The following is a 25253-nucleotide window of genomic DNA, read 5'->3' as shown; positions in this document are numbered from 1 at the left end:
TACACGGGTGGTCGCTTCTTTTTTAGTTCATCCGATTTGATCACTTGTTTCTAGGGGTGGTCGGGTGAGCATTCGATTGAGACGAGTCTAAAAATGTTGATTTATTCAAATTGACGAATCCTATTTTACAACTCGAAATTAACTTGAATTTTTTTGAGTCGAGTCAAGTCGAATTTTTGAGTTTATAATTAAATTTAATTGTAAATATTTATAATATTATGATATTATTTAATTCCAATTTAAATTATTTTTTTATAATCGTATACAATACATATAAATTTCTTCATTATTTTCTATATGTAATAAACATATATTATACAGTTCGACTCAAACTTGAAAACTAATCTACTAATTACTAAAATTTTTGAATTATTTGATTTGTATTTTATAACTCGATTTGAACTTAATTTTTTTTTTCAAGTCGTCGAGTTTATAAAATCATAACTTAATGTAAATTCGAGTTGAGGGACTCGATTTATTTGTTGTTTCCATTACAAGTTCTTTTGGGAAAGCTTTGGTTATTCTATTTCATAGGAAACGCACTACAATCTTTGAAACTGGAAGGTGCTCAAGTTTAATGCAGTAACATTCTTAACAAATGTGCCTAGAACAGCATACTCAGGCGCCCTCTTACCGACCTTGCACCGTAAAACCGGCGGGTAGAAGAGCCAGGAGGCAGCAATCACGAGGAATCCGAGCGTCAACAGTGTAGAAACAACCCTGGGCAATAACCACTTCCCGAACGCCTTCTTTAGCACAATCCGCTGCCAAGCATGCTCCATGGACAAGAAAGAACCACGTCATTTCCCACGTCGGCTGTTAACGTACCATGTAGTAAAACATCAGCTCATGCAAGATGCCCGACACGAAAAATGTCCCAAAAACAGCGGGAAACTGGAGCCCATCTACGACTGAAGATACTTGCAGCCATGTTACGGACAGCTTCATACACGGTTGCTTGTAGAATACTCGTTGCCATAATGTTCCATCTCCTGCCCCAGAAATCTTGCATTGAGGTGGAAAGGTACGGTTCATTGAACTTCTCGAGCTCCAGGTCCAACAGGGCTCGAGCCATGGTTGCCACCAGAGCTAGGACTGCCACTAGTAAAACATACATGTGAAAAGAATATAGACCCATCACGATTATGGGGTGGGTACGGTCTCTGTAGTCATATATGCGAAACAAGGAGGCAAAAAGCAGAATCTTGATTGCATAGTTTGTGATTGTTATGATGGCCATTTCGTGCATTTGAAGACAGATTTTGTCGATTTTGATCGGCAAACAAGCAATAGCAAGAAAGACAGGCAAAGAGAGAGGCGGGGACGACAAAGGGCCTCTGCCAAAGGTGAAAAGCACGAGCATGAAGCTAGCAAGCCAAGTGATGAAGAAAGCAGTGATGAATCTGAGATATAAGGAGGAGATTTCGAGTGGAATGTAAAGTAGGCAAACAACTGGTAGAAAACAAAGAAGCCTCGGAGTTCCTTTAGGCATGATCTTGGTTTTACCTATGGAGTAACAGTAACATAGAGTAAAGATGTAGAGCCAGAGATTGATGAAGTTGTTCATCTCTTTCTCTGATATTAAACTTGATTATCAAACTAAAATGGTTAATAATCCCATTTAATAGGGGATTAAGAGAACATTTATAATGATCTTGCTGAGTACCTACCCTTTAAACATTTAATTTTTATCGTGTTAAAGTTAGCATTGCCACAGATTAGGCAAAATGGAATTCCTTGCACGCTTGGGTTTAATCATTATTAAAGCTAGATTGAAAACTGGGATCAGCATTCAGCAATTTCTTAGTTTTCACCAAAATACAAAAATAGAAAGGGATTTGTAACCTTGTACATCATCACCATCAGCTGATCGAATATCCCATCCTACTGTTGCTGTTCGAATATCTGCATATAGGCTTCAGATAATGCGACCATCTGAGGGAGTGTTTCAGAAACATGCAAATCTTGCATCTCATACCTGTGAAATGTAGATTTCGGAATGCATCATTCAGTGTTTGTAGCATTTCAGTCACAAAAATGAAAAACAGAAGATAGGAAGTTACCATAGTTCTTCTGATTTCCGCTGTACAAAGACCCTGTAGAACCCTTCATCAGGCTTACCGTCATGAACGATGTTAGCAGTTAAATCATACTTGGTACGTATCTTTTCATTCTCTTTGGTTGGTGCAGGTAGAGGAATGTAGTCCTTCAACTCTAGGTTTTTCACGGGAAAGTTCACTGCAAAATAGAAACATTAAGGTGGTACAAAGTAACAAAAAACTGGTCCGGTCCAAACCAGAGATTGGTTAATCTAACTCTTTCACACATCCAAGTCCTAAGAACGAAAAACTCACCCAATGTTGGGTTCTTTTCTCTGAAGAAATTATTCTTAGTAAATCGGCGCATGTGAAGTATCAAGTATTGTGGCAATTTGGTGACTCGGTATCTCATCCTTGCTGGAGGCCGAACAGTAGTCGTTACCATCTCACCATCAAACTTCTTCAGTATGTTAAACAAAGGAACCTAAAACAATATTCATAAAAGAAATTAATTTAGAATTTTAGATGCACTAAAAGCATCACAAATTACTTTCCCAGTCGGATGCCAGAATGGAAGGGGGGAAATACCCACAAAGCACGAAAAATACCTGAGGTATTATATTTTTCTCCATCACATCTTTGAAAAGAGGTGGTTCTGGCAAATCCAATCCGAGCATCAGAAAGGGCATTCTGTAAGTTTCAGTCGCAACATTATTATTATTCTCAATTGCACCATCCGTAATCTTTAAAGCTCCATTCTGGTCCTCGCCACTTTCTTTTTTCTCACTGATAGATTTGCTCTGAGTTTCTTTCACAACCTCCAGTTCCCCCTATTAATATCAACGTGTAAAATAAGCACAAAAAACTTCTGCTAAAACATGAAATAACAAGTGCCAGGTTTTAATTAGAACCTGAAAGCACTTATGGATGATGCTGCTACTTTTCTTTGAAGTTCTAAGATCTGCATGCAGTGTGTTAAGAAGCCAGGACATGAATTCAACTGGTTCACTCTGCACACCTATTCGAAACCGTTTTTTACTGGCTTTCATAACTGCCTGTAGAAACTCATGAGGGCTCACCTGTTGAAACAAGTGATTTGGAAAAAACATAAATCCAATGTGTTCCAGAACAATAATTTTGCAATAATAAAAGTATGATCTAACCTGTCCTTTAAAGTTTCGAGCGTGCCAAATCTTTCTAGTGAGTTCTCCAAATCGATGAACAAGTTGAGATCTGGAGTGCTGGTAATTCTCAGGGATAAGGAAGAAGTTTCGTAAGGGAGTAACTCTCATTAAAGATTGAATGGTGACATTGACAAAATCTGTCTTTTGAATATTATTCAGCCCCACCTGAAGATCAGCACAAAAAAGAGATCATATTAGCACAAATGGGATTTTTTTAAAACTTACCTTGAATGTGCGCCCTTCAATTTGAGAAGAGAGGTTATTACCATCCCTGGGAGGTAATCAGAACCATCAAGTGCCCTAGACCATTGCTTGTTCTTGTCAAGTTGCTGAAGTTGTTCTCTCGAAAACCTGCAAATATGGAGCCAACCAAAAGAAGGAAAAAAGTGTAAGCGCTTGAAAGTCTAGACTTTTTTTTACCAAAGGAAAACGAAAAACAGAAAACAAACAATTTGCAAATACCAACTAGTAAAAAGTACATGTAAATATGAAAAATCCTTTTAACTTTTGAGCTAAAAGCTCTAAAGGGGGTAAAAGAAACTTTTTGCAAGATGGATAATCCAAAGAAAAGTACAGGCACATTCTGCATACAAGCTAGATATCCAAAAGTTATATAATGCCCAATGCAATCAAGTGAAATATGAACATACCTTGGGTTTAGAACATAGCGTATATCGTCCAATGACGGGTCATTAATTTCATACCCATCAGGGAGACAGTACACCTTCTCTGTTCGAAGATTGATGTAGACATGATGTCCAGCTTCAAGACTATGAGTATAAGCATGGGATTTCTTCCCTCTTCCTTGGAAATACTTCCCACAGACCAGGCATGCATACACATTCAAATTCGACAAAGAGACCGAACAAAACTTCTCAAAATCAAAATCCAGCACCTGTAAAACAGAATACAATAAGTAATTGGAAAATTACAGTCATTCAAATTTTAGCAATTACAATTAAGTTTTTACCTGGCGATTAACAGTATCAAGGTAAGGGCAGTCTCTACGCACTTCAACCTGGCGATTTGGCCCCCCAAGAATTGATCCTTGCCCATACGGATCATCATCATCTTCTTCTTCACTTTCAACTCTTTCACCATCTTCTTCTCCGTCACCAGTGGGATTCAATGCCCTCCTTTCATCATCATCATCATTATAAGGAACAAGTGGCCCTTCAGCAGGTGAAGATGGTGAATCCACGACCCTCTGTCGTTTCAAGTCCCGTTCCCCGTCTACACTATCACTGTATTCCCTTTTTGCTTTCATCTTTCCTCCTCCTTCACTCTCTATTTCTGCTCTTAAAACAGAGTAGCTTACATGAATTAAAATAAATTCTCATACAATCTTCTACAGCAATTGTTTACATAAAATAAATGCTAAAACAAAACTATTCATTTGGATACCGAGGAAGAAAAAAAGGAATATTCACAGCCAACTATCTAGGGTTTTTATTGAGTACCAAACAAAAAAAACATAGCAGCATAACAAAGAAATTCAAAAGTTCCTTAACTTTTTTTCTTCTCTAATTCGTAATTTATTGAAACGAGTGCAATTCTCAACCGTCCAAACAATAAACACGTTAAAGGGAAGATGGATATCAATGTTTCTCAAACAAATATAATATCAACATCACAGAAATAATATACCATACAAAATAATAATAAATGAGTTTAACGACGAACCTGAAAGAGATTTTCTACTCAAAGGCCAAAAACGCTCGACTTAAATCATTCGTTGCGAATTGTTTCAGGTCGGCGACAAGTCAAGGACACAACGACTGGAGGAAAGAGTAACCGAGTTTCGGGTAAGGAACTTCAAAGGTGGTGAGATCCGGCGATCAGCGAACCTTAGATTATCCTGTCCATAACCCTAAAATACATATTAGGCGGAAGGTGTTTGAAGCTTAGATCTGTTCTAAATTGGGCTTCATCTGTTCGTTTAGGGATTGGATTTGGGCACCTCTAAAATCCCAACCCAAATAAAATAAGTGGATTTAACGACGATTAACACTTAATTTGTGTTTCTTTTATGAACTTTTAACACTAATTAGAATTTAATCATTTATTAGTCTTTTTCGGAGCGAACAAAAACTGTGTAAATTTATTTTGTAAAATTTAGTTAATAAATGAACATACATAGAGTAAACAAATCATTTAATTTTGTGTTTATTCCGAAATAATTTTTTTATTTCATTTAAAGGTTATGTAAAAATATAAAAAGGTAATAACAATATTATTATAATTATATTTATTATTCTATAAAATTATATTCATAAAAAGTAATCCAGTTTGGATCAAATTCAGGTCATGTAGAATTAAATTTTTGGACATAGTCATCACTTTAATATAAATCTTTTAAAATACAAATCTTTTCGTTAAAAAATTACATTTGATTTACTAATAGCGTATAATTTTATATGGGGAAATACTTAAATTATTATTTTGTTTGTTCGTTTTAGTATCTAAACTTTTATTTTTTTCAAACTTATATTTAATGTTTAGTTTTTATTTCATTTTAGTTCCTGCTATTAAAAAGTTAACGTATTTAGCATCTAAACTATCAATTTAGCCCGTTTTAATACCTGGACTTTTAAATTTTTTCAAAACTTCACTTAAATTTGAATAGATACTAAAATGAAATAAAAATTAAACTTTAAGTGTATTTTAAAAAATTAAAAATTTACGTTCTAAAATATACCAAACTGATAGTTTAGATACTAAATAATTATAATTATCAGAGACAAATAATTATAATTTTTTAAAAATAAATTCAAATAATTTCATTTTAAATTATATATATTTTACCATAATATGTTCTAATTTCATCCAAATGAAACCATTTTGAAAAGAAAAAGAAGAGAAACAAAGCAAAAAAGAATGCAATTACGGAACGAACCCACCATTAAAGTTTCAACTTTTCAATGTCTGGTTCAACTCCAATTACAGTTATATAAAGCTTTAACCAACATAATACAAACATTAGCACTGTAGTGAGTCAACTCAGAACGAAGGTCGAGACATGCTTCATTCCTACTGAGTCAATTTCTAACTGCAACTCGTACTCACTGCCATTCTTTACGTATGTCGAAACTGTAGTTGATCTCCAAGTAGCACTTGTTGTCATCATCGGTGAACTGCAAACATGGGGATTAAATTTAAAGAATCATAAGAGTATAGGGACTGGATGCATAATTAGACCTAATTGTTATATTTAACTTAGCGTTGGTTTAATTACTACCTTACTCCTGGCAGAGTAGTTTCCTCTGGCAAACATGCCACTGGGAGTTGTTTCTTCACATATGTCATGTGTGTAAGGCTCTGCCTTGGGGCTGAAGGTACCCATCATCTCTTTCGAGCTATCGACTGTTACGAGAATTCGTTGTTTGTGAAGAACTTAATCATTCAAATGAGCAAGAGAGAGAGTGTTTCAGACAAACCTTTAACACCGGTTTTCCATACGGTGTTAGTGTACTTGAGACCGGATACGAGATTGTTGCTCACTAGGAATGTGAATTGCAGGCTGTACTTGTTACCTTCTTTTAAGGTGAACCATGAACCTTTGGGGCTTTCCTTCTCCGGTATCGATAGTAGTATATGCGGTTGACCGGGCGATTTGATCGCAAGGCTCAGGATCTTAACCTCAGGTTCCAGATTTTCTGTACCATCACAAGACAATAGAAGATAATGTCAGGGTACACAAATTGATCCTGCATTCTGTTCTTAGCTGTGTTGTGCCTAGAACCAAGGCAGACTAAAACCAGAGGATCTCGTCACGCGACAAACACGGAAAAGACCCGACGCTCACCGATGAATACCTAGATCCTCAGTGCGCTACTCGCTCGTATGTGGCGTCGGGATCCATGTCGGATCAAGGAAAGAAATGAAAGACAAGACAGAAGCTGTATAAGAGAACTCAAACCTCCAATGGACATGAAATCCAGAGTGCTAAGAAGTTGTTCTTTCCACCTCATCAAGCTCTCATCTTCCTGAAAATCCTCAAATTACGCCAGAAACCAGACAACATCAGACATTAACAATGTTTCAAAGAAAGGAAACTGAAATATGAACAAAGAGACAGTAAACAAACCTTATCCTTTTCGAGTTGTTCTTTAAGGGTGCGCCGAGGGCCTAACTCGAGCTTCCTCCCTTCACCATCATCATCAACTTCAGTTAGACAAAGAGAAATCTCGGTTGCAATTGTATAGATTTTAGGGTGATGTTCTTCGAGGTAATTACCTTCATTCGAAGCCGTTTTCGACTCGGAAACTTCCCTAATATCTCTCTCTTCCTCGTTAAAACCCATTTTCCAGGAACCTAAATCATCAACAAACACCAAAGGCAATAAGAAAAGATGACAAAATAGGATTGAAAGATGTTATTTTGGGGGGTCAAAAGAATTCCCAGAAAAGTAAAAGAGAAACCATATATCAAGAAAATCTATATTAAAAAATCTGTGTAGCGACATACATCAATTGTTTCCGATCAACTAATCAAAATAAAAAGAGTATTTTTCTTTCTATTTAATTTTGATTTATTTCAAGAAATTTAACTTCTTTGTTTGATTTTCTCATGTTTGATTTCGTCTCATATTGTTATTTCGAATAACAGTCTCAAGACAGAGTAAGCTTATTATATCCCTTTTATTTTATAATAATATTTTATAATTATTTTTCTATATTATTCTCGAATTAACGCTATTTTTCTAATAATTTTAAGAAAAATTTTGATTTAAAATGACGAACATATTCAATTTATGTTATACCTTGTTGTTGCCGCGGCCAGTTTGCATAGCTTGTGAAGCTTATTGCATATTATAATTTATGATTATGCCTTTCCAGAGTTTCTTTTACTATTATTAAACATGTTGATGTCATATTGAATATCACAAACCATTTGATCTTATATACAATGACTTGTGAGGTTCAGCTCATGTCGATTTAAATGCCTTTACCTCATTTGTTGATGCTCATACGACACACATGACTATACTTGCTGAAATCTAAAGGCCAGATAGTGAACATTTTTCGGTTATTTCAACAAATGGTTCACATGTAGTTCGTCGCTGAGATTGAGGTAAAGTGATTGGGGCGGAGAATTTCTCACTGTCAGTTGTTCTTCTTCGATGTGGTATTCAACATCGAGTGATGTGTCCCCATACCTTACGGCAAAACGGGGTCGTTGAGAGGAAGCATTATCATGTTATCGAAACGACATTGATATTGCTTGCTCGGGTATCTTTACCGCTAAAATATTAGTCCTATGCTGCGGTGAGAACGGTGTACCTGATCAATCGATTACCTACTAAGGTCTTTAGTGGCTTAACGCCATTCGAACATTTGTTTGGGCGTCAACCAGATTATAACCATCTCATAATTTTTGGGTGTCGTTGCTACCCTCACCTTCGACCATTTCAGTCACATAAGTTGGCGTTTCGCTCACAACCGTGCGTATTTCTCGGATACAACCTTCAACATCGAGTGTATTCTTGCTTAGCTTCGGATGGGACAGTGTATGTTTCTTGTCATGTAATCTTCAATGAGAATTTGGGTTCCTCTGACAGTTGAATCTGTATCGGTTCAACAAGCTCCTGGATCCATTTTTTTGTTCCTGGTGCTGATCGTATGTGATGTATTCAGCGTGGGGAGAGTGCAGCTCCACATACTCCTTTCATTCCCTTGCAAGCTTCTCCTGGTTCACCTCAATATTTCAATAATAAAGTTAGTAGTCATGCTTCAGGTTCGAATATGGGTGATACTAAGTCCAGTAGTTTGAGGGCAATTGACACTGATCAGCTCTGTATGTCTCAAACGTTAGCTGGCTCTAGTGAAGGTGACTTGGCAAATGGTGCTAGTGAAGCTGTGCTTGCTCCTGAATCTACTCATTTAAATCGACATCCCATGGTTACTCGCAGTAAGCATGGGATATTCAAACCAAAATCGTTTGCAGCTTGCGTTGCTACTGAAACTGTTTGTGATGAACATGTGTCAATTACTCAAGCGTTATCTCACCCTAAGTGGAAGGCGGCTGTACTAACAGAGTATGATGCTCAAATTCAAAATAATACTTGGTCACTAGAGTCGTTGCCTGTGGGAAGAATGGCTATCGGGTGTAAATGGATCTTCAAAGTAAAGCGTAATGCTGATGGTTCTGTTGCTTGACATAAAGCGCGCTTAGTTGCGAAGGGGTTTTAACAGGTTCCAGGATGTGACTTCGTCGATACCTTCAGCCCCGTGATCAAGGCTACTACAGTCAACGTTATTTTGTCACAATGTCAAATGGTTGGCAATTACGTTAAGTGGACATAAACAACACATTTCTTAACGGTGATATGAGCGAAGAGGTGCTTATGTTACAACCTCCTGGCTTTGAAAAGGTTGCCAGTGATGGCTCAACTCTAGTCTGTAAACTAAACAAGACATTGTATGGCCTAAGGCAAGCCTCTCGCATGTGGTATTCGAAGCTATGGCAATTCCTTATTGAGTTGGGATTTCGAGGAACTTCAGTAAATGCTTCGCTATTTGTTCAACAGGCTGATGGTATACGGACAATAGCCCTTATGTACGTAGACGATATAGTAATCACAGGTGACTCTAGTTCGGCCATAGAAGAGGTTGTTCAATTCTTGAGCTGTAAATTCTCATTGAAAGATCTGGGTGAACTCAGCTATTTTCTCAGCAATGAAATTCAATGCAGCCCTGAGATGCTTGTCATATGACAGCGAAGATTTATCCAAGAGCTTTTGGAAAAAGTTCGGATGAGTGATGCCAACTCCAATGGTTGTATCGCCAAAGCTTACCCGTGACTCTGGCAAAGTTCTTGAGGACACTCAGCTGTATCGGAGTGTTGTAGGGGCGTTGTTATATCTCAGCCACACTTGTCCTGACATTGCTTTCAGTGTCAACCGTGGCGCAATATATGCATCTACCTTGTGAAGGGCATTGGTCAGCTGTTAAGCGAATTCTTCGGCATCTACATGGGACTGTTAATTTTGGATTTGTGTTTGGAGCCGGATCTGTCGATTTTCATTGCATTGCTGCCTTTGCTGATGTAGATTGGGCCAGCAATGCAGACTATCGTCGGTCTGTATCAGGATGTTGTGTGTTCTTAGGATGCAACCTAGTTTCATGGAGTTCAAAGAAACAAAGAACGGTGGCTCGCTCAACTACTGAAGCCGAGTATAGAAATGTTGCGGATGCAGTGTCTGAAATTGCGTGGATTAAATCTCTGCTCACTAATCTTGAAGAGTCTGTTGACACGATACCAGTGGTTTGGAGCGATAACAATAGCGCAGTGGCCATGGGCGTCAATCCTGTTTTTCATGCTCGCTCTAAACATGTAGAGCTAGACATGTCTTTTGTTCGCGAAAAGGTAGCTAATAAGGAGTTACAAGTGAACTATGTTCCAACATCGCATCAAACGGCCGATGGTCTTACCAAACCATTGTCGAGGTCCTATCATGAGTTATTTCGACAAAGAATCCTTGTTGCTGAAGCTGAAGAAGGTTCAAAGGGATTACCAGAATATTGGCCTGAAGATCGTAAAGGAAAAGAGAAGCAACCAGAATGTTGAAGTATGCAATGCATGTATTGCATGCATGCATGGATGATGAAACGTATGAGGTGTCATTGGTTTGTTAGTCTTTTGAAGGAATGTTAAAGTCGTTGTGCTGAGTCATAGTTTGTTATTTGCTGTCTAGTGATGTAATCTGTGCACTATATATGATGGTGCTATGACCCTAACAAAGGAATGAGTTTCATGAATAGAAAACGATGAACATTTCAATAAAATGGTATAGACTAAGCAAGGCTTTTAATGATTGTTGTGTGTTGCGATGAGCCGAACAACGTTACCTATGTGAGAGTGAAGTGGAACCGTTTCAAAGAGACTATTGGGCATAGTTTTTTCAAACTCTTGCAGAACCAAGCAGATGTCCATGGCTTTAAGGATATACTCATGAGAACTAAAGTATTGTCAGAAGAGTAGTTGTGTGAAGTATGTCATCGTTTACACAAATGACAGAATAGTTCAAGGATATCTACTTTTAATTAGTAAAGTAAATATATTGTCACAATGGAAGGTTCAAAAGATGACACATACATATCTTATGCAACTATCAAACGTAAAAGTTATCATCACACAAAGTTAAAATGTTTTTGATAAAATCATCAATTTCATTCCTGTGGAAGATTATTGAAAAAAAAAGTGAATTTAATTGATGGAATTAAATTCATGTTCATTTTTACTATTGTAAATTAAAAGATAATTTTAATTTGAATATTAATAGGATAATTACTCTTTGAATATGTCAATTTAAAAACATATTTGTTATCTATATTTGCATAATAAGGATATACTATAATTTAATTATTGTCTATTTGAATCAACAAGTAGGGATGAAACAACTCAATTCAACTTAAAAATCATTTTTTATTGGATTCAACTTAGACTCGATTTGTAATTTCATAACTAACTCAACTTGAAAATTTTAATAAAATTTGAGTTATAAAACATGATTTAAATAACTCATTTTTAAAAATAATTAATGGAATGATTTTTAAGTTCGAACTGAATCTTCCAACTTTACATGATTATTAGCGGATTTGGTTGTCCATCAGGTGGCATGGCATAAAACGCTTTGGTTTCCTCTCCGTATTCCTAAGCGTACCATCATTAGGTGGATGGCCATTCTTGAGAGACTTCCCATCAAAGATAGGCTGCTGCAAATGGGAATTGAGATTGATGGAAAGTGTGTACTTTGTGAGCGTCCTGAAACCAGAAATCATTTGTTTAGTGTTGTTTCTTAAGGAATATATGGGAGGTTACGTTGGAGCTGTGCAATCTTCGTAGAGCAACGTTGATGAGTTGGGTGGTTGAACTCGTCTGGGCTTCGACTTATCTCAAGGGTAAATTTTTGATTTCTTGTATTCTTAAGGTCGCTCGTAATGCTTTGATTTACTATATATAGGAGGAAAGAAATGCGAGAGGGTGTTCAAGGATAGCCAGGGGCCAGCAGGCTGTTTCGATGTTATTTGTGAAATTCTTAGAATTAAGATTGGCCATAGGAATGTGGACGGGAGGCATATTGTAAATAGGATACTCTGTGATAGATGGGGTATTGTGATGTAAGATGTCTTGGGGTGTCTATTGACCGTAGCAGTTTATCTACTTTTCTCGGATAATACAAATTTATTTATCCAAAATAACATTATAAATTTTTGCAATTAGAGACGAAGTGTTGACACATGCAAAGAACACTAACTAGAGGATTTCTACAGAGTCTAGATGTCATTGCATAACAGTGTAATTACATGAAAGCTGATACCAAAAAAGTCCATGGAAGCAAGCGATCCTTCCAATCTTTGCCCCCTGCCTTATTCATGCAATTCTATAAACCTACACAAAACAGTCGTTCCAAAGACAGACGAGAAGCAATGACATCTCATGAAGGAATGACAATTTAACTACTACACCTTCTTACATAGTCTAATGACAAAGCAGATGACAATTATCCTATGAACCTGTACAAAGCTTAGAACCAAATTTTCTGCATGTCAAAACCCCTTTTTTACACCCCCAAATGCCAATGCAGTTCATGTTTTTACTACCAGTTACCGAAGCTGCAGCCGACATGTTCCTGAGTAATAACATGAAGTCGCTTTTGCAATTCAGCCCTGGAGGGATACGGCGGGAAACACAACCGGTAAAAGCAGGTATGAGAAGAAGGGAGACGCTCGTGGAGCTCCGAGGACTTATAAACATAGAGCTGAGAGGCTAAACCACGGAATCCTTCGACCGGAAGATGCTTCAATGAGGTCCAGAAGAAAAGAAGTACCTTTCTTTGCTCTGCTGACATTTCGCTAATAATCTGCCATATTGTTGAAAAACGAGAAAGTGAATTATCAGGTGGAAATCCTAAAGGCATATAGGTGGACTATAGCCCAAATAATCTGATACAACTAATTATGCATTCTCCAAGCAGACAAAAGCAAATACTAAAACAACAACCAAACAATAATTTCATCATCGTCGGGAACACTTTTCATGGCACATGAATCATACGCCGTCTACTTCTTGAGGTTTGGCTCATAAACATTAAGAACATTGCAGTTTTGCAATCACAATTCTAAATCAGTTCAGAGTTTTATATACAAGATATAAGAATCTACTGGCAGTAAGCAAACCCAGATTGTGATTTGCTACAAATCAAGCCATCAAAAAGGCACTGCAGAAGTGATGGGTGGGGATGCAATTTTGTAACTAGTAATAGTACCGACAAAGTGTCTTTAATTTAAAATATATTCACCCTTGTTCCACAGAATCCCTGTTTTTAAAACAAGACTACAAATATGTGATAAGGAGCATATATATATATATATATATATATATATATATATATATATATATATATATATATATATATATATATATATATATATATATCAAAGACATGATTTAAATACAATCCTGTATGATCTAAGATATATTAAACCAGACTATGAATATGTGGTAAGGAGCATGAAAAACAAATAGAAAGAAATGGATTCTCTTCTCATTTATTTTTTATTAAAAAAAAGAATATCAAGACCTTAGCATGATTTAAATAATATCCTGTGTCCCATACCTCCCAAAACCAGGTTATTTGAGGATCATTTTCTGTGTAGCCGTTGTACTCGGTATGTGCCTTCCAGTCTTCAATACAGATGGGACTTTCGCTTCCATATAGCATCCAATCAAGGTCCTCGAGCTCTAAACTTTGGAAAAAGAACTTCTGGAGACTTGAGTTAGAAAGAATATGGCCAAAGCCTTGGGAAAATTTGTCTACCTGTTTAGAAATAGATGTTACAAAGCAGTCCTGAATAAGAAGATTAACATATTCCTGCCTATTCTTGCTATTTACAACAAGGTTTTTCCCACCATCACAGAGCTCAACAACTCTCCTGGATCCCAACTCCTCAACTTCTCTGACAAATGTCAGTCCTAAAGCATCCAAATCGATAAAATCAGCATCCATCTCTAGAATCTGCTTGCAGCTGCTATACAAGCATGGATCTGCCTCTCGTATATCTTCCACTGATATTTGCATTCCAGCCAGTTGTCGGAAAAATACACGATCAAAGACAACACCTACTTGCACTTTATGCATCAATGCTAATGCAATCACACGGCCAGCAAATCTGAAATACTCGAGGTGCAAAGGATCCACCCTCGATGCTGCATAAAGAAGAAAACACATAAGCAACATATACCCCAGCATGAGTACAAAAAGAAGGAAATCCACATAACTCGTAAGGTATAATACAATTTCTGCTCCTTATAATGTGCTTTCCACTTTCTCATTGCATAGGTCTGCAAGGGTGGTGGATCCGTATCACAAGGCTTTTATAATAATAATGATGCTGATTATACATGAACATTTCAAACGGAATCTTGTTATATAAATATTCTCAAACAAGAAAGAGGCAACAAGCAGAACTAGGTTTCAAACTGAGATGGTGTAACATGTAAGATGCTTTCAATCACATTGAAGCCTGCACTCCAAGTACAACCAGTACTAGATAAAAAGGCAGTCCTTGAGAGATTCCAATTCTACTACCTGAATTCATGTTTATAAGAGTTAATTGCACAAAATATTCTCAAACCATGGCCTTCATTCTAAATTGATTCCCAAACTTTAAAAGTTTCAATTTAATTCCAAGCTCCCAAAGTAAATCAATCAGGTCCCTCCATTAATAAAGCCATTGTGCCACGTCATTGTTGATGTGTATTATTTAAATACTCAAAAAATTAAAAAAAAAAGAATTTAAGGGAAAACTAAAAGTGGCCGACACTTTTATATTAGTTGAGATGAAAAGTTAAAATAAACAAAGCAAAACCTGTAAGGTTAAAAAATGGCAGCAACATTTCTGTGAAGTTATAAAAAAACAAAATGATGGCAGAAAAGAAGGATCAGATAACCTTTCTGCAAAGGTTCAAAAAACCCAGACACAGCTTGAAAATCCCCCATTGATTTGATATATACTTGAAATACAAGCAAATTGGATTGCTGCAATGGCCATGGAAACATTGATTTGATTATACTTAAAAAGAAAAAAAAGGGAAAGGAAAAAAAATATTGCCACTCAATAACAGCTTGCTAAATAAATGAAATCCATAGAACTGAATCTTTGTGTTTGGGATTTTGAATCAATAAACAATAACTGATTTGATGATTAGTTTAACAAAAATATCTCCAGATCAGATCAGGATTTCTCTGGTTGATTTCTAAAACCAATTTAGTGTCATTAAAAAATTGAAATTTAAACCTTAACATCAGTAGTCTTAGATTACGAATATCACAATATTTTCTTATGAAGTCGTTCAAGTAATCATAAACAAGAAATTAAACAATGCAAGCTCAAGGATGGGAAGCTATGTTTTATCGTTCATAATAAAAGGGCATTGTAAGTGAAGGACTTAAGTGGAAATTTAGAGGCAAAGAGCATATTGAGATAAAGTCTCATGGAACATGTATAACTTATAATTTATAAGAAGTTGTGGATGGTTAAGATTATAAGATAGCTTAGAGTTTCAATCTAAGGCTAGGACTATAACTTTATTGGTAACCTTGGTACAAATAAGCTGTAAAATATTTTCCAGAATTTATAGAAAGAAACTAGGAGTTATTATAAACCTATGTTTTCTAAAGTTCCGTCTTCTTTCTTACTCGTTTGCTCAGACCTAATTCTATTGATTCCCCATTGTTTCCCCCCTTAAACCACATCAACTTCACTTAGGCTAGTGCTATTTTTGCACCTTGCACCTAAGGCGATAAAAGGGTTCTAGAGCCTAGAGTGCACCTTACGCCCTTGACAACACTGTTTACATCAAACGGCTAAAAAAACACAAATTTTAAACAAATCTAACAACTGCATTTTTGACATATTAATTCTTACTTGTAATTATTTCATCTTTCACAATAAGCTTTGGAAGATTATTTCATCTTTCACCATTGTTTCCCCACTTAAACCACATCTCTCTTGCACAACAAGGACAAAGAAATAAATTAACTTGAGGCAGAATCGCAAGTAAAAAAAATTTAGGGGAATCTTACCAGGATTAGGAAAAAATCTTCTATAATCATTTGGGCAAGGAACAAAAAGGGCATTCTCTGGATTAAATATAGCCTGGCATACCAAGAAAAACCACTCCCTCAGTACACCAGGGCCAGTAGCTTCTTCATTTTTAAATTCCATGAATAGACCAGCATGCAGTGATTCAGGGTCAGCACGAGCAATGTACTCAAATGATTCTGATAATAACTGAGACCTGTCAATGAGCATCTCATGCAATTCCTCATAATCTTCTTTTACTTCAGGAAACATCATCATGGCCAAATGCCTCCTGGATTCAAAATCGGTGACATCCTTGTGCTCAAGTAGCCACAGGTTATCATCATTTCGCTTAGCAAACCTAATAATTAAGGCACACAACAAAGATTTACTATTCCTCAAAATCATCCAAAACTGCTCTTCAGCACCTGGATAAAGTTTTGAGATGCCATTCAGTTCCTTTAAAATGGCAAGATACTGAGACCACCACTCTGTATGAAGAAATTCACCTTCACTGCTTCCACTTGCAGCAAGGCTTTCCCCCACTCTGATAAGACATCTTTCCATTTTAGCCAACAAATCACTATATACAGCATGAAGAAATTCCATTGCCTCCCCATAGGGAGGATTACTGAGATCCTCCTTTTGCCACTCAACTGATATGGGAATCCGGTACCCCACTCGCTCAAGAATGGTTGACCGCAAAGAGTTCAAGAACACTGTGAAATCCCTCACGTCACTCGACATTGGTCCCCCACTAGAATGCACACTAGATTCCAAGTCCCTAGATAGCTTACCAGCCAACTCATTAACAAAGGGGATTATGTCCTCCAAGGCAATCAACCCTTTAATTTCAGGCAGCATTAAACCCCTGGAAGTACCAACACTTTCCAACAACACCCCAAGTGCACCCCGGCACGACTCATACAAATTATCCTCATCAACGAACTTCCTTAGTAACTTGCAGAACTCTAACACTATGGGTGCACAATAAGAATGCAAATGCTTTGACAATGCACTCCTACATGAAGTTAAGAAATGTCTTATTGAAGCATCAGCACACTGCTTATTACTATTAATTGGAGACATAAAGCATTACCAATGCAGCAGGAGCCGAAGAAGCCATAAATATCTGCAAGTGAGCAGGAGCCGAGTCGTTATTGTCCTCTGGAGTGATAGTAAAGAAGTTGATCAAGCAGTCTTTGATACGTTTCGTCGAGGAAGGGACTACTTCTCCTCGGCAAAGGCGGCAAATCAGTGAGATCATATCGTCCATGACCTGCCAGGTTTGCGGGTGATCAGTCGACCGCATACGACCGACCAGTTGTAGTCCGGCGTCGTTTTGGATGGCGCAATCAGCTAGGGATTGTTCCCACTGGAGCTGTTTCCCGCCATAAATTAACCGCTGCTCGATTACAGGAATTCCTGTCATAACCTGAATCCTCTGGTGAAGGGATTTCACCGTGTCCTCCGGATTAGCCTGGACAACGATGGTTTTACCCTCTGAGATCATCCGGACGAAGAATTGGAGGCGAGAGGAGGAGCAAGCGGCGGAAGACGAGGAGGCAACATCGGAGGAGGAAGAAGGTAGGGAATCAACGACGGAGGCGGAGGAAGAGGAAGGAGCCGGCGATTTAGACGAGTGATGAACGGCCGTGATTGGGTGTGCGCCTTGATGGGTAAGATCGTTTTTTCGCATCCTGACGGGGACTAAAGTAACCTCGCCATCGTCTTCCTGGTCGTCATCGAAAGCAAAGGCGTAGTCGTCGAACTTACGTTTAGAAGAAAGGCGGTGGTGATCGTAGCCATGGGAGTTCATCAACAGCGGTGGATTGGAATATAGACATTGGACGGTGGAAGCCCCCAGCCGGCTACGGTGGGGGATAACACATAAAGTAGAAAATTAAAATTAAAATTAAAATTAAATAAAAACAGTTCTAACCAAAAGTGATAGAAAAATGAAAAATTGAAAAACCCCTAATGGCTTTGTGAAGAGAGTGAAAGGAGGAGATTAAAAGGGAAAGGAATTGAATGCCGATGGTCGTCTCCCTCGTCTCGCCTATAACACTTTGCTTACATCCAGCCGTCATCGCCTAAGCTGCAGAGCTGTAACTTTACGCTATCGTTATTATTTTTAATTTAAATTCAATTTTTTGTTTCAGGATAAACTATAACCTTCCTCCTTAAATTATTTTCTCTCTCCTATTTAACTCAATATACTTACAACTTTTTTAATTTACTCACTAAACTTTTGAATTGCTTCTGTTATTATTTTTGTATATATGACATTTTTTTATTATTTAATATAAAATAATTAAAAATATAAAATAAAAATATAACGTAGTTAGATTTTACTGTTGACTACCGCCAACCGTCATAGATAATGGTTGTTCTGTCTCAAATTTTATGGGTTGATTTATCTTGACCCCTGAGTCCGAATCTGATGATTGTTTCAGTGAAAAATGTCTCAAAACCCATAAATATCGATCAAAATGTTTTGACTTTCTCATTTTCAATCTCTAATTCGTGGACTTCAGAGCAAGTTTCCACAAAATAGAGATTGGATTTGGACTTAATATGTCGAGACGAAACGACCCATGAAATTTGGAACCGACCACCATCTACGACTGTGGCATTCGAACACCTTCTATTTTTATTTTATATTAAATAATAATAATAAATATCATGTCATATAATAATAATAATAAAATAAATCAAAGTCATAAAAACAAGAATAATTTGAAAATTCAATAAAAAAAATTAAAAAAATTAAAAGTATAGTGAATGAAATAGGAGAGAGACAATATAATTAAACGAGAAAGGTTGTAATTTACTCTTTGTTTTATTTTATAGGAAATTACCAAAATGGTATTACTGGGAGTTATCCGATGCCTGCGGTCGCACCACGTTCATGGTACGGTTGTGGACCTGGTTGCTAAGTAGTGTGAGTGTATGGTCCAATGAGAATGAATAAAATTAATTCCGATATTTTCCCCTAAACATATACTCATTTTTATTTTTTATTAATCTCGAATAGATAATGATTTGCATAAATAATTCCGTATATGAAATATTTATTAATTATTAATAATTTTTAGAAGTTGATAAATTTACTTTTTATTAAAAAAATTGAAATAAAATTATTAAAAATAGCATGTGTACGGTTAATTATGAGAAGAATGATGTGATAAAAAACATAAGTCGAATTAATTTTTCAATATGGATAAATTTAAAATTATAATATTAGGTATGTTTTTTTAGAAAAAGAATAGTCAAATAACCAAAATAAAAATATAGGATATATGAGATATCAAATCGACAATTTATACTAAAGTTTTTCAAAAAACAATTATTTAAAATTAAGGAAAATTAAAAATAGGGTAAATTACATGTTTAGTACCTAAAGTATTAGTTTTGATCTATTTTAGTACATAAACTTTCAATTTTTTCATAATCATACCTAAATTTTAGTTTTTATTTTTAGTACCCGTTCAAAATTTAACGTAATTTAAAAAAAAATTAGGTACTAAAGCGGGACAAAACTAATAGTTTAAGTACTAAACATATTAAGTTTTTAACGGTGCAGTACTAAAGTGAAATAAAAACTAAATGTTAAGTTTGATTTTGAAAAAATTAAAGTTTAAGTACTAAGATAGACCTAAACTAATAGTTTAGGTACTAAATGCGTAATTTACCCTTGAAAATAATGAATATTTAAAAACTGATCATATTATTATACCTTAAGTAAATGATATTTATTTCAGAAAATATCAAGTGTTATTTTTTAATTGAACCGAAGGATTAACGAACAAATAATAACTTTTAAAATAATTTTTCTTTTACAAAATTGATATATTATTAATCTATTTATAACTTGTAGATAATTCATAATATACAGAGGTTATTACCATTTTTTATTATTTAGGAGGGCAAATTTCTTTTTAATAATGTACTGAAAAATTGGTCATTTATAGGGTAAAGAAAATTACTTCTTTAATTATAGTGTTTGTTACCGTTTGGTTGGCAAACATTCTCAACTCCCGGTAATTCTTTATTTCCAACAGTGATATTTTTGGGGTATATTATCGGAAACGTGATTACCCATTCCCTTAGGTATTGTTGGATTACCAGCGTTTTGGACTAAAATACCCTTAATTTTTTTTTTCAAAAATATCATTTTTCTGTCGTTGAATAAAAAAAGCCTACGATGTTATATTATAAATTTATCCTTAAACTATTTTAGATTTACAAAAAAACCTATAATTAGAATTGTATGTGTAGTTCAGGGGTTAAAATTAAATTTTACCATTTCATTAAACCTATTTATCTTTTCTATTTTGTAAAAATAAATATATAAATTTTATGAATTTAAAATTTTTAAATAAAATGTATAAATTAATTATAGTAAAATTATAGTATAATTCAACTTGTTAAAAAACAAATATATAATAAGGACAATTTGGTAAAATATACATTTAAATAATATTTTATTCCTTTTACCAAACATTGTAATCTTACATTGCTGCTAAACGAACCAAACACAAAATACAACATTCCCAGTAACTTATTCCCGCCGATAATCATATTCTATAACCGGTAATCTTTCATTCCGTGAACTAAACGCACCTTTAGATCATCTTACGACTTTAAGAAATTGTGTTAACCGTGAGGCGTCTTCCCCAAACTTTTTTGTATGCACAATAACTAGTGATACTCCAAAAATCATCAGATCACTCCGACCACCGTTGGATGTACATGGCCTCTAGGGCGAGGCTCACCTTATAATTTTTTGAAATAACAATTTTTTTTCTTGAAATTTAATTTTTTTTTATTAATTGTTCATTTTATTGATTGTGTTAATTTTAGTAAGTTTATGAGTTTACATAATAGTGTTTCATATATATACAAGCGTATATGTTTGGGTTAATTTCATTATAAATCCTTAGATTATTATTTAAAATTTTAAATAACCTTAAAATTTTATAACATTAGAATTAAATCTTCAAAATATTATTATCATATCAATCAAATCTCTTATTAATTTACATGAAATCAATCAAATCTCTAATTAATTTTGCATGAAATGTCATATTGAGTCTAATATGAAGCATGTCACGTGTACCTATTGGACAAACCTCTTTGTTAATAATATCATTTTTTAACGCATCATATACATGTGTTTATAATTTGATTATCGTAATTCAAAGTTACTCAAAAGTTTAAAATATAAAATACGAGAAATATAAGTGATCAAATAGATGGTTTGTCCTTTTATGTATGCAAGTAATTACTTACTGGCTTCGTTGCAGTTTCCTATATACCCAAAACCGCGTGAATTGAATATAGGAATTACTTTTTAGGGCAAATTATGTTTTTAGTACCTATATTATTAATTTTAATACCTGAACTTTTAATTTTTTTCAAAATTATATTTAAAATTTAAATTTTTATTTTATTCTAGTATCCTATTCAAAATTTAACGTTAGACTTTAAGAAAAAAAAATGAAAATTTAAGTACTAAAATGAATCAAAACTGATAATTTACATACTAAACGTGTTAAGTTTTCAACGGAAGAATAATAAAATGAAGCAAAAATTAAACATTACGTATGATTTTGAAAAAATTAAAAAACTAAATGCTAAAACAGATCAAAACTAATAATTTAGATATTAAATGCATAATTTATCGTACTTTATATTATCATTCTCGGAAGATGGGACGAACTCGGTTACTGCCTACTTTGCCCGATCCCATTCCTCAATTACTCAAACTGACTGTTTTTTTTTTATGAAGATTACTCAAACTGTCTGTCAAATTTTGTCTAAAGAGATCTCGGATTTTAAAACTAGACCCGCAAGAGTTTTGGAAATTTCGTTTTGGATCGTTTATTATCAAATAACTGAGAATCTTTCAAAAAGATACGACCTTATAATCAACACAGACTAATAAAAAATATATATCAAACAACCATCTTTATACATATACATGTGTATGCATATATATATATATATTAATCAAGGTCTATAGTTTCTCAAACATCAATTCTTCTGTTTTAAACAACAGTACTTCACCGAAAAGAACCAGCAACACAACTATGTTGCAGAAACCTGGGAGACGAAGAGAGGCTAAGAGCATTGGAATTCGAATCTCTTCTCTTCCAAAAGCATTTGAATCTACAAGGAGGCATGCTGAGACGCGACCAAGTGCACATTCATCAGTGTTTTTTTAATCATCTTGGGAGACAGTACAAGACCAACGGACACTTCAGTACATTCCACTCCGAAAGACCTGCGCAACATCCTGATTGATATTTAGAGCTAGTTAGAGTGGATGAGGTTCAAAGAGAATGCTTAAACCATTATCATATTAATTCAGCTACGAAAACATCCAGGAACTCTACGCAACTATGAGACACATCACGCAGAACAAAAGAACCCTTGAACTCATGATAGGGTTCAGCACAGATACAAAATTATAAACAAATCAAATTTAACAAGTCAACTAGGTTCAGGACGTTATCCTGATACCATACTCGTATTGTTGATAGTTACACAAGAGGAGCGTTTCATGCTTGCTTGCAAGCACATCAACAGTCAGAACGAAAGTAGGGATAAAATATTGAATCACAAAAACCCTTTACATCAGCTAGTCTTCAAAGATTTTGTTGAAAAAAAAATGCACAAGATAAAATCAGCTCGATTGAAGAAAATTAAAAATTATAAACTAACTGGTTTGTATGGGACATCTATGTTTCAAGTTGATGCATAAGTATAACTTACTCAAATGCATTCTTATGACAACTTCAACCGGGAAGCTGAGACAAAATCCTGCAGGAACTCATGCTCGTAACTTATCTTTAATAAACAATCTTGACAAATATAAAGCAAACATACAACAGTCAAGAATTAACTTCAAACGACAGTGTCAAATCATTGTACCTTTTCTCCTACAGCTTACCTTTTACCTTCTTTTTTTCACTTCACTATAACACTAATTTGAACCCTTCAGATAGGAAATCCTCCCTGAGAACCCCAGAAAAGATCCATCAGACTAAGTTGCACCAAAATAATTATAATGTCATTATTCATTAACATACAACAACTAGCATAATGAGGCTCAATTTTTCCATACTTTAGCATGTCCATGCCAAAGATAAAGTCTTGCCGCCTTCTTAAGGCCTCGTAGAAACCATAATGTCATTATGTACAACTACTTGCATAATGAGGCACTATTTGTCTATACTTTAGCATGCTAGTGCCAATGGCATTTGTTTTAGATTCAAACCAACAAGGTTCATAGTTTTCACAAAACAGCATCTAGTAAAACAGTAAGATACATTAGAGTTGCTTACATCTTCTTGATATCCCCATCGTCCTCTCCGTTCTGCTGCCTTTTGTCGACGTTAAGCGAAACAAGGCTTTGCAAGCAAACCTCAGTTTCATAAGAAAGGGGCATACCAGGGACCCAAACATCATCAGCTTTCAGCTTCACCAAATCATACCAAAACAGATTTATGTTATCATGTTCCAACAAAACTTGATTACCGCTCCTAGAGTAAGCCAGAGGCTTCAAAAAACTCAGAGGACCAATCACATCTTCTCTAGAAATAGAAAACAGTATAGTCCAAGACTTCTTAACCCCATATTCCTTCATCACCCAAACATCAACTCGAGCATCACCATGATTAGCTACCACACATAAACATCCCCCCAAAACCCCAACATTCAATTGAAATATGTCATCATCATACTCAGGTTGAGGCACTTCACTGTAACTTTCAGCAGCTAAATTCAAAGCAATGATCATATTTGTCACCAAAAGATCAACCTTTCGAGTCAAAACCCAGTGCAAAGCACCACCAGCAAAGATCCCATTAGTAGTTGGAAACGAAGAAACACAAGGGATGCCCTGAATTTTTCTCCACCTGTTTCTCTTCAAGCTGCAAACTTTAACCTCTGTTTCTAAAGGCTTATCACCATCAGCCCTCTCGAGCTGAATGATTTTCACCACTTTGTAATCATCTTTAATCGGGTCGTGCCCGAACCCGCAAACGTAGCCCTTGCAAGATCGGAGGTAAGGTAAGACTTGGTACTTTCTAGTGCAAGGGTTCCAAATCGCCATGTCTTCGACTATGTTGCGTATGCAAAGCAAACCGTTGCAAGAACCCAAGATCTCGACGCCGTGGTTGTAGCTCATCAGAGGGTGTTCGAGCTTGGCGAAAGGGCCGAGGGAAGAGAGATCGGCGGCGTGGAGATCGGTGTTTTTGAGGATCAGTGTGTGGTTAGTGCGGGTCCGGAGGGAGCGGCTGAGGTGGAGGTTGATGAAATCGGGATCGTCAATCAAAAATCGCCATAGCTTCGAGACAGATCGTAAGCGTAGAAGATGCTTAACGGGTAATCGGCTGAGGATGTCGGCGATTAAGTCGTGTGAAACCATCGTTTACTTTTTTTATTTCGGCTCCGATTCCAAAGAGTCAAGAGACTGGTAGAAATGAAAGGAAAGTGGCAATGGTTCTTTTTTCTGCCCCAATTTACACTTACGTGTGTTTAGTTCACAATGTAAGATTATCAATAGAATAAAAGATTATCAGGGAATAAAATTAATGAGAATATTGTATTTTATGTTTGGTTGGTTTAGTAGGAATGTAAGATTATCGTGTTTGGTTAAAGGAATAAAAGATTATTAGAATATATATTTGATCAAATTGTCTTTACTATATATTTGTTTTTTAACAAGATGAAAAATATTTATATATTTTCTTTAAAAAATTTAAATTCATAAAATTTATATAATTTTTTACAAAATTAAAAATATAAAAAGTTTTAATGAAAGGATAAACTTTTATTTTAACCCCCGAATTTTATATAAAATTTTAATTATATATATATTTTTTAAATCTAAAATAGTTTAGGATAAATTTATAATTTAACCTTAGTAGAAT

The 25253-nt window shown here is 35.4% G+C and overlaps 3 protein-coding genes and 2 pseudogenes across 4 annotated transcripts; all 5 read right to left on the bottom strand.

The window, feature by feature from the left end:
- Positions 1-542: 542 nt before the first annotated feature.
- On the bottom strand, positions 543-1759 carry LOC120204014 (annotated as a pseudogene).
- On the bottom strand, positions 1748-5074 carry LOC120204208 (U4/U6.U5 tri-snRNP-associated protein 2-like). The gene is made up of 10 exons (XM_039204328.1): positions 4907-5074; positions 4194-4516; positions 3874-4118; positions 3490-3574; positions 3203-3388; positions 2951-3118; positions 2648-2869; positions 2355-2523; positions 2064-2238; positions 1748-1978 (listed from the first exon to the last, which is right to left on the bottom strand). Exons 2-10 carry the CDS (start codon positions 4488-4490, stop codon positions 1885-1887), a joined length of 1641 nt encoding a protein of 546 aa, XP_039060259.1. The 5' UTR covers positions 4491-4516; positions 4907-5074; the 3' UTR covers positions 1748-1884.
- Positions 5075-6147: 1073 nt separating this feature from the next.
- LOC120203947 (rho GDP-dissociation inhibitor 1-like) lies at positions 6148-7526 on the bottom strand. The gene is made up of 5 exons (XM_039204079.1): positions 7311-7526; positions 7143-7209; positions 6661-6879; positions 6462-6586; positions 6148-6357 (listed from the first exon to the last, which is right to left on the bottom strand). Exons 1-5 carry the CDS (start codon positions 7524-7526, stop codon positions 6286-6288), a joined length of 699 nt encoding a protein of 232 aa, XP_039060010.1. The 3' UTR covers positions 6148-6285.
- A 1099-nt stretch (positions 7527-8625) lies between these two features.
- On the bottom strand, positions 8626-24828 carry LOC120204207 (F-box protein CPR1-like). Of its 2 annotated transcripts, XR_005523920.1 has the most exons (5): positions 23663-24828; positions 23250-23333; positions 13229-13236; positions 11937-11959; positions 8626-8636 (listed from the first exon to the last, which is right to left on the bottom strand). XR_005523920.1 is itself a non-coding variant. In XM_039204327.1 (2 exons), exons 1-2 carry the CDS (start codon positions 24746-24748, stop codon positions 23295-23297), a joined length of 1125 nt encoding a protein of 374 aa, XP_039060258.1. In that variant the 5' UTR covers positions 24749-24826; the 3' UTR covers positions 23289-23294. The 2 variants fall into 2 exon arrangements, 1 of the variants encoding a protein (XP_039060258.1); XM_039204327.1 differs by lacking the exons at positions 8626-8636; positions 11937-11959; positions 13229-13236 and having other exon boundaries at positions 23289-23334; positions 23664-24826.
- On the bottom strand, positions 12486-18358 carry LOC120204206 (annotated as a pseudogene).
- Positions 24829-25253: the final 425 nt, after the last annotated feature.

The sequence above is a fragment of the Hibiscus syriacus genome, unplaced genomic scaffold (assembly GCF_006381635.1).
Source record: "Hibiscus syriacus cultivar Baekdansim isolate YM2019G1 unplaced genomic scaffold, ASM638163v2 tig00010533_pilon, whole genome shotgun sequence".
Taxonomy (NCBI): Eukaryota; Viridiplantae; Streptophyta; class Magnoliopsida; order Malvales; family Malvaceae; genus Hibiscus; species Hibiscus syriacus.
Note: the sequence above shows the minus strand (reverse complement) of the source record. Positions and strands in the feature narration are given on the sequence as shown.

Bases quoted from the DNA above. Each gene is read 5' to 3' on its own strand.
- LOC120204208 (XM_039204328.1), bottom strand. From the start codon at position 4,490: ATGAAAGCAAAAAGGGAATACAGTGATAGTGTAGACGGGGAACGGGAC. The intron at 2,870-2,950 runs GTTCTAATTAAA...TGATATTAATAG, and splicing joins TCATCCATAAGTGCTTTCAG to GGGGAACTGGAGGTTGTGAA. The intron at 2,524-2,647 runs GTATTTTTCGTG...ATATTGTTTTAG, and splicing joins AGAAAAATATAATACCTCAG to GTTCCTTTGTTTAACATACT.
- LOC120204207 (XM_039204327.1), bottom strand. From the start codon at position 24,748: ATGGTTTCACACGACTTAATCGCCGACATCCTCAGCCGATTACCCGTT. The intron at 23,335-23,663 runs GTAAGCAACTCT...TGGGGTTCTCAG, and splicing joins GATGGGGATATCAAGAAGAT to GGAGGATTTCCTATCTGAAG.
- LOC120203947 (XM_039204079.1), bottom strand. From the start codon at position 7,526: ATGGGTTTTAACGAGGAAGAGAGAGATATTAGGGAAGTTTCCGAGTCG. The intron at 7,210-7,310 runs GTTTGTTTACTG...GAGGATTTTCAG, and splicing joins AACAACTCGAAAAGGATAAG to GAAGATGAGAGCTTGATGAG. The intron at 6,880-7,142 runs GTTTGAGTTCTC...GTGATGGTACAG, and splicing joins GGATTTCATGTCCATTGGAG to AAAATCTGGAACCTGAGGTT.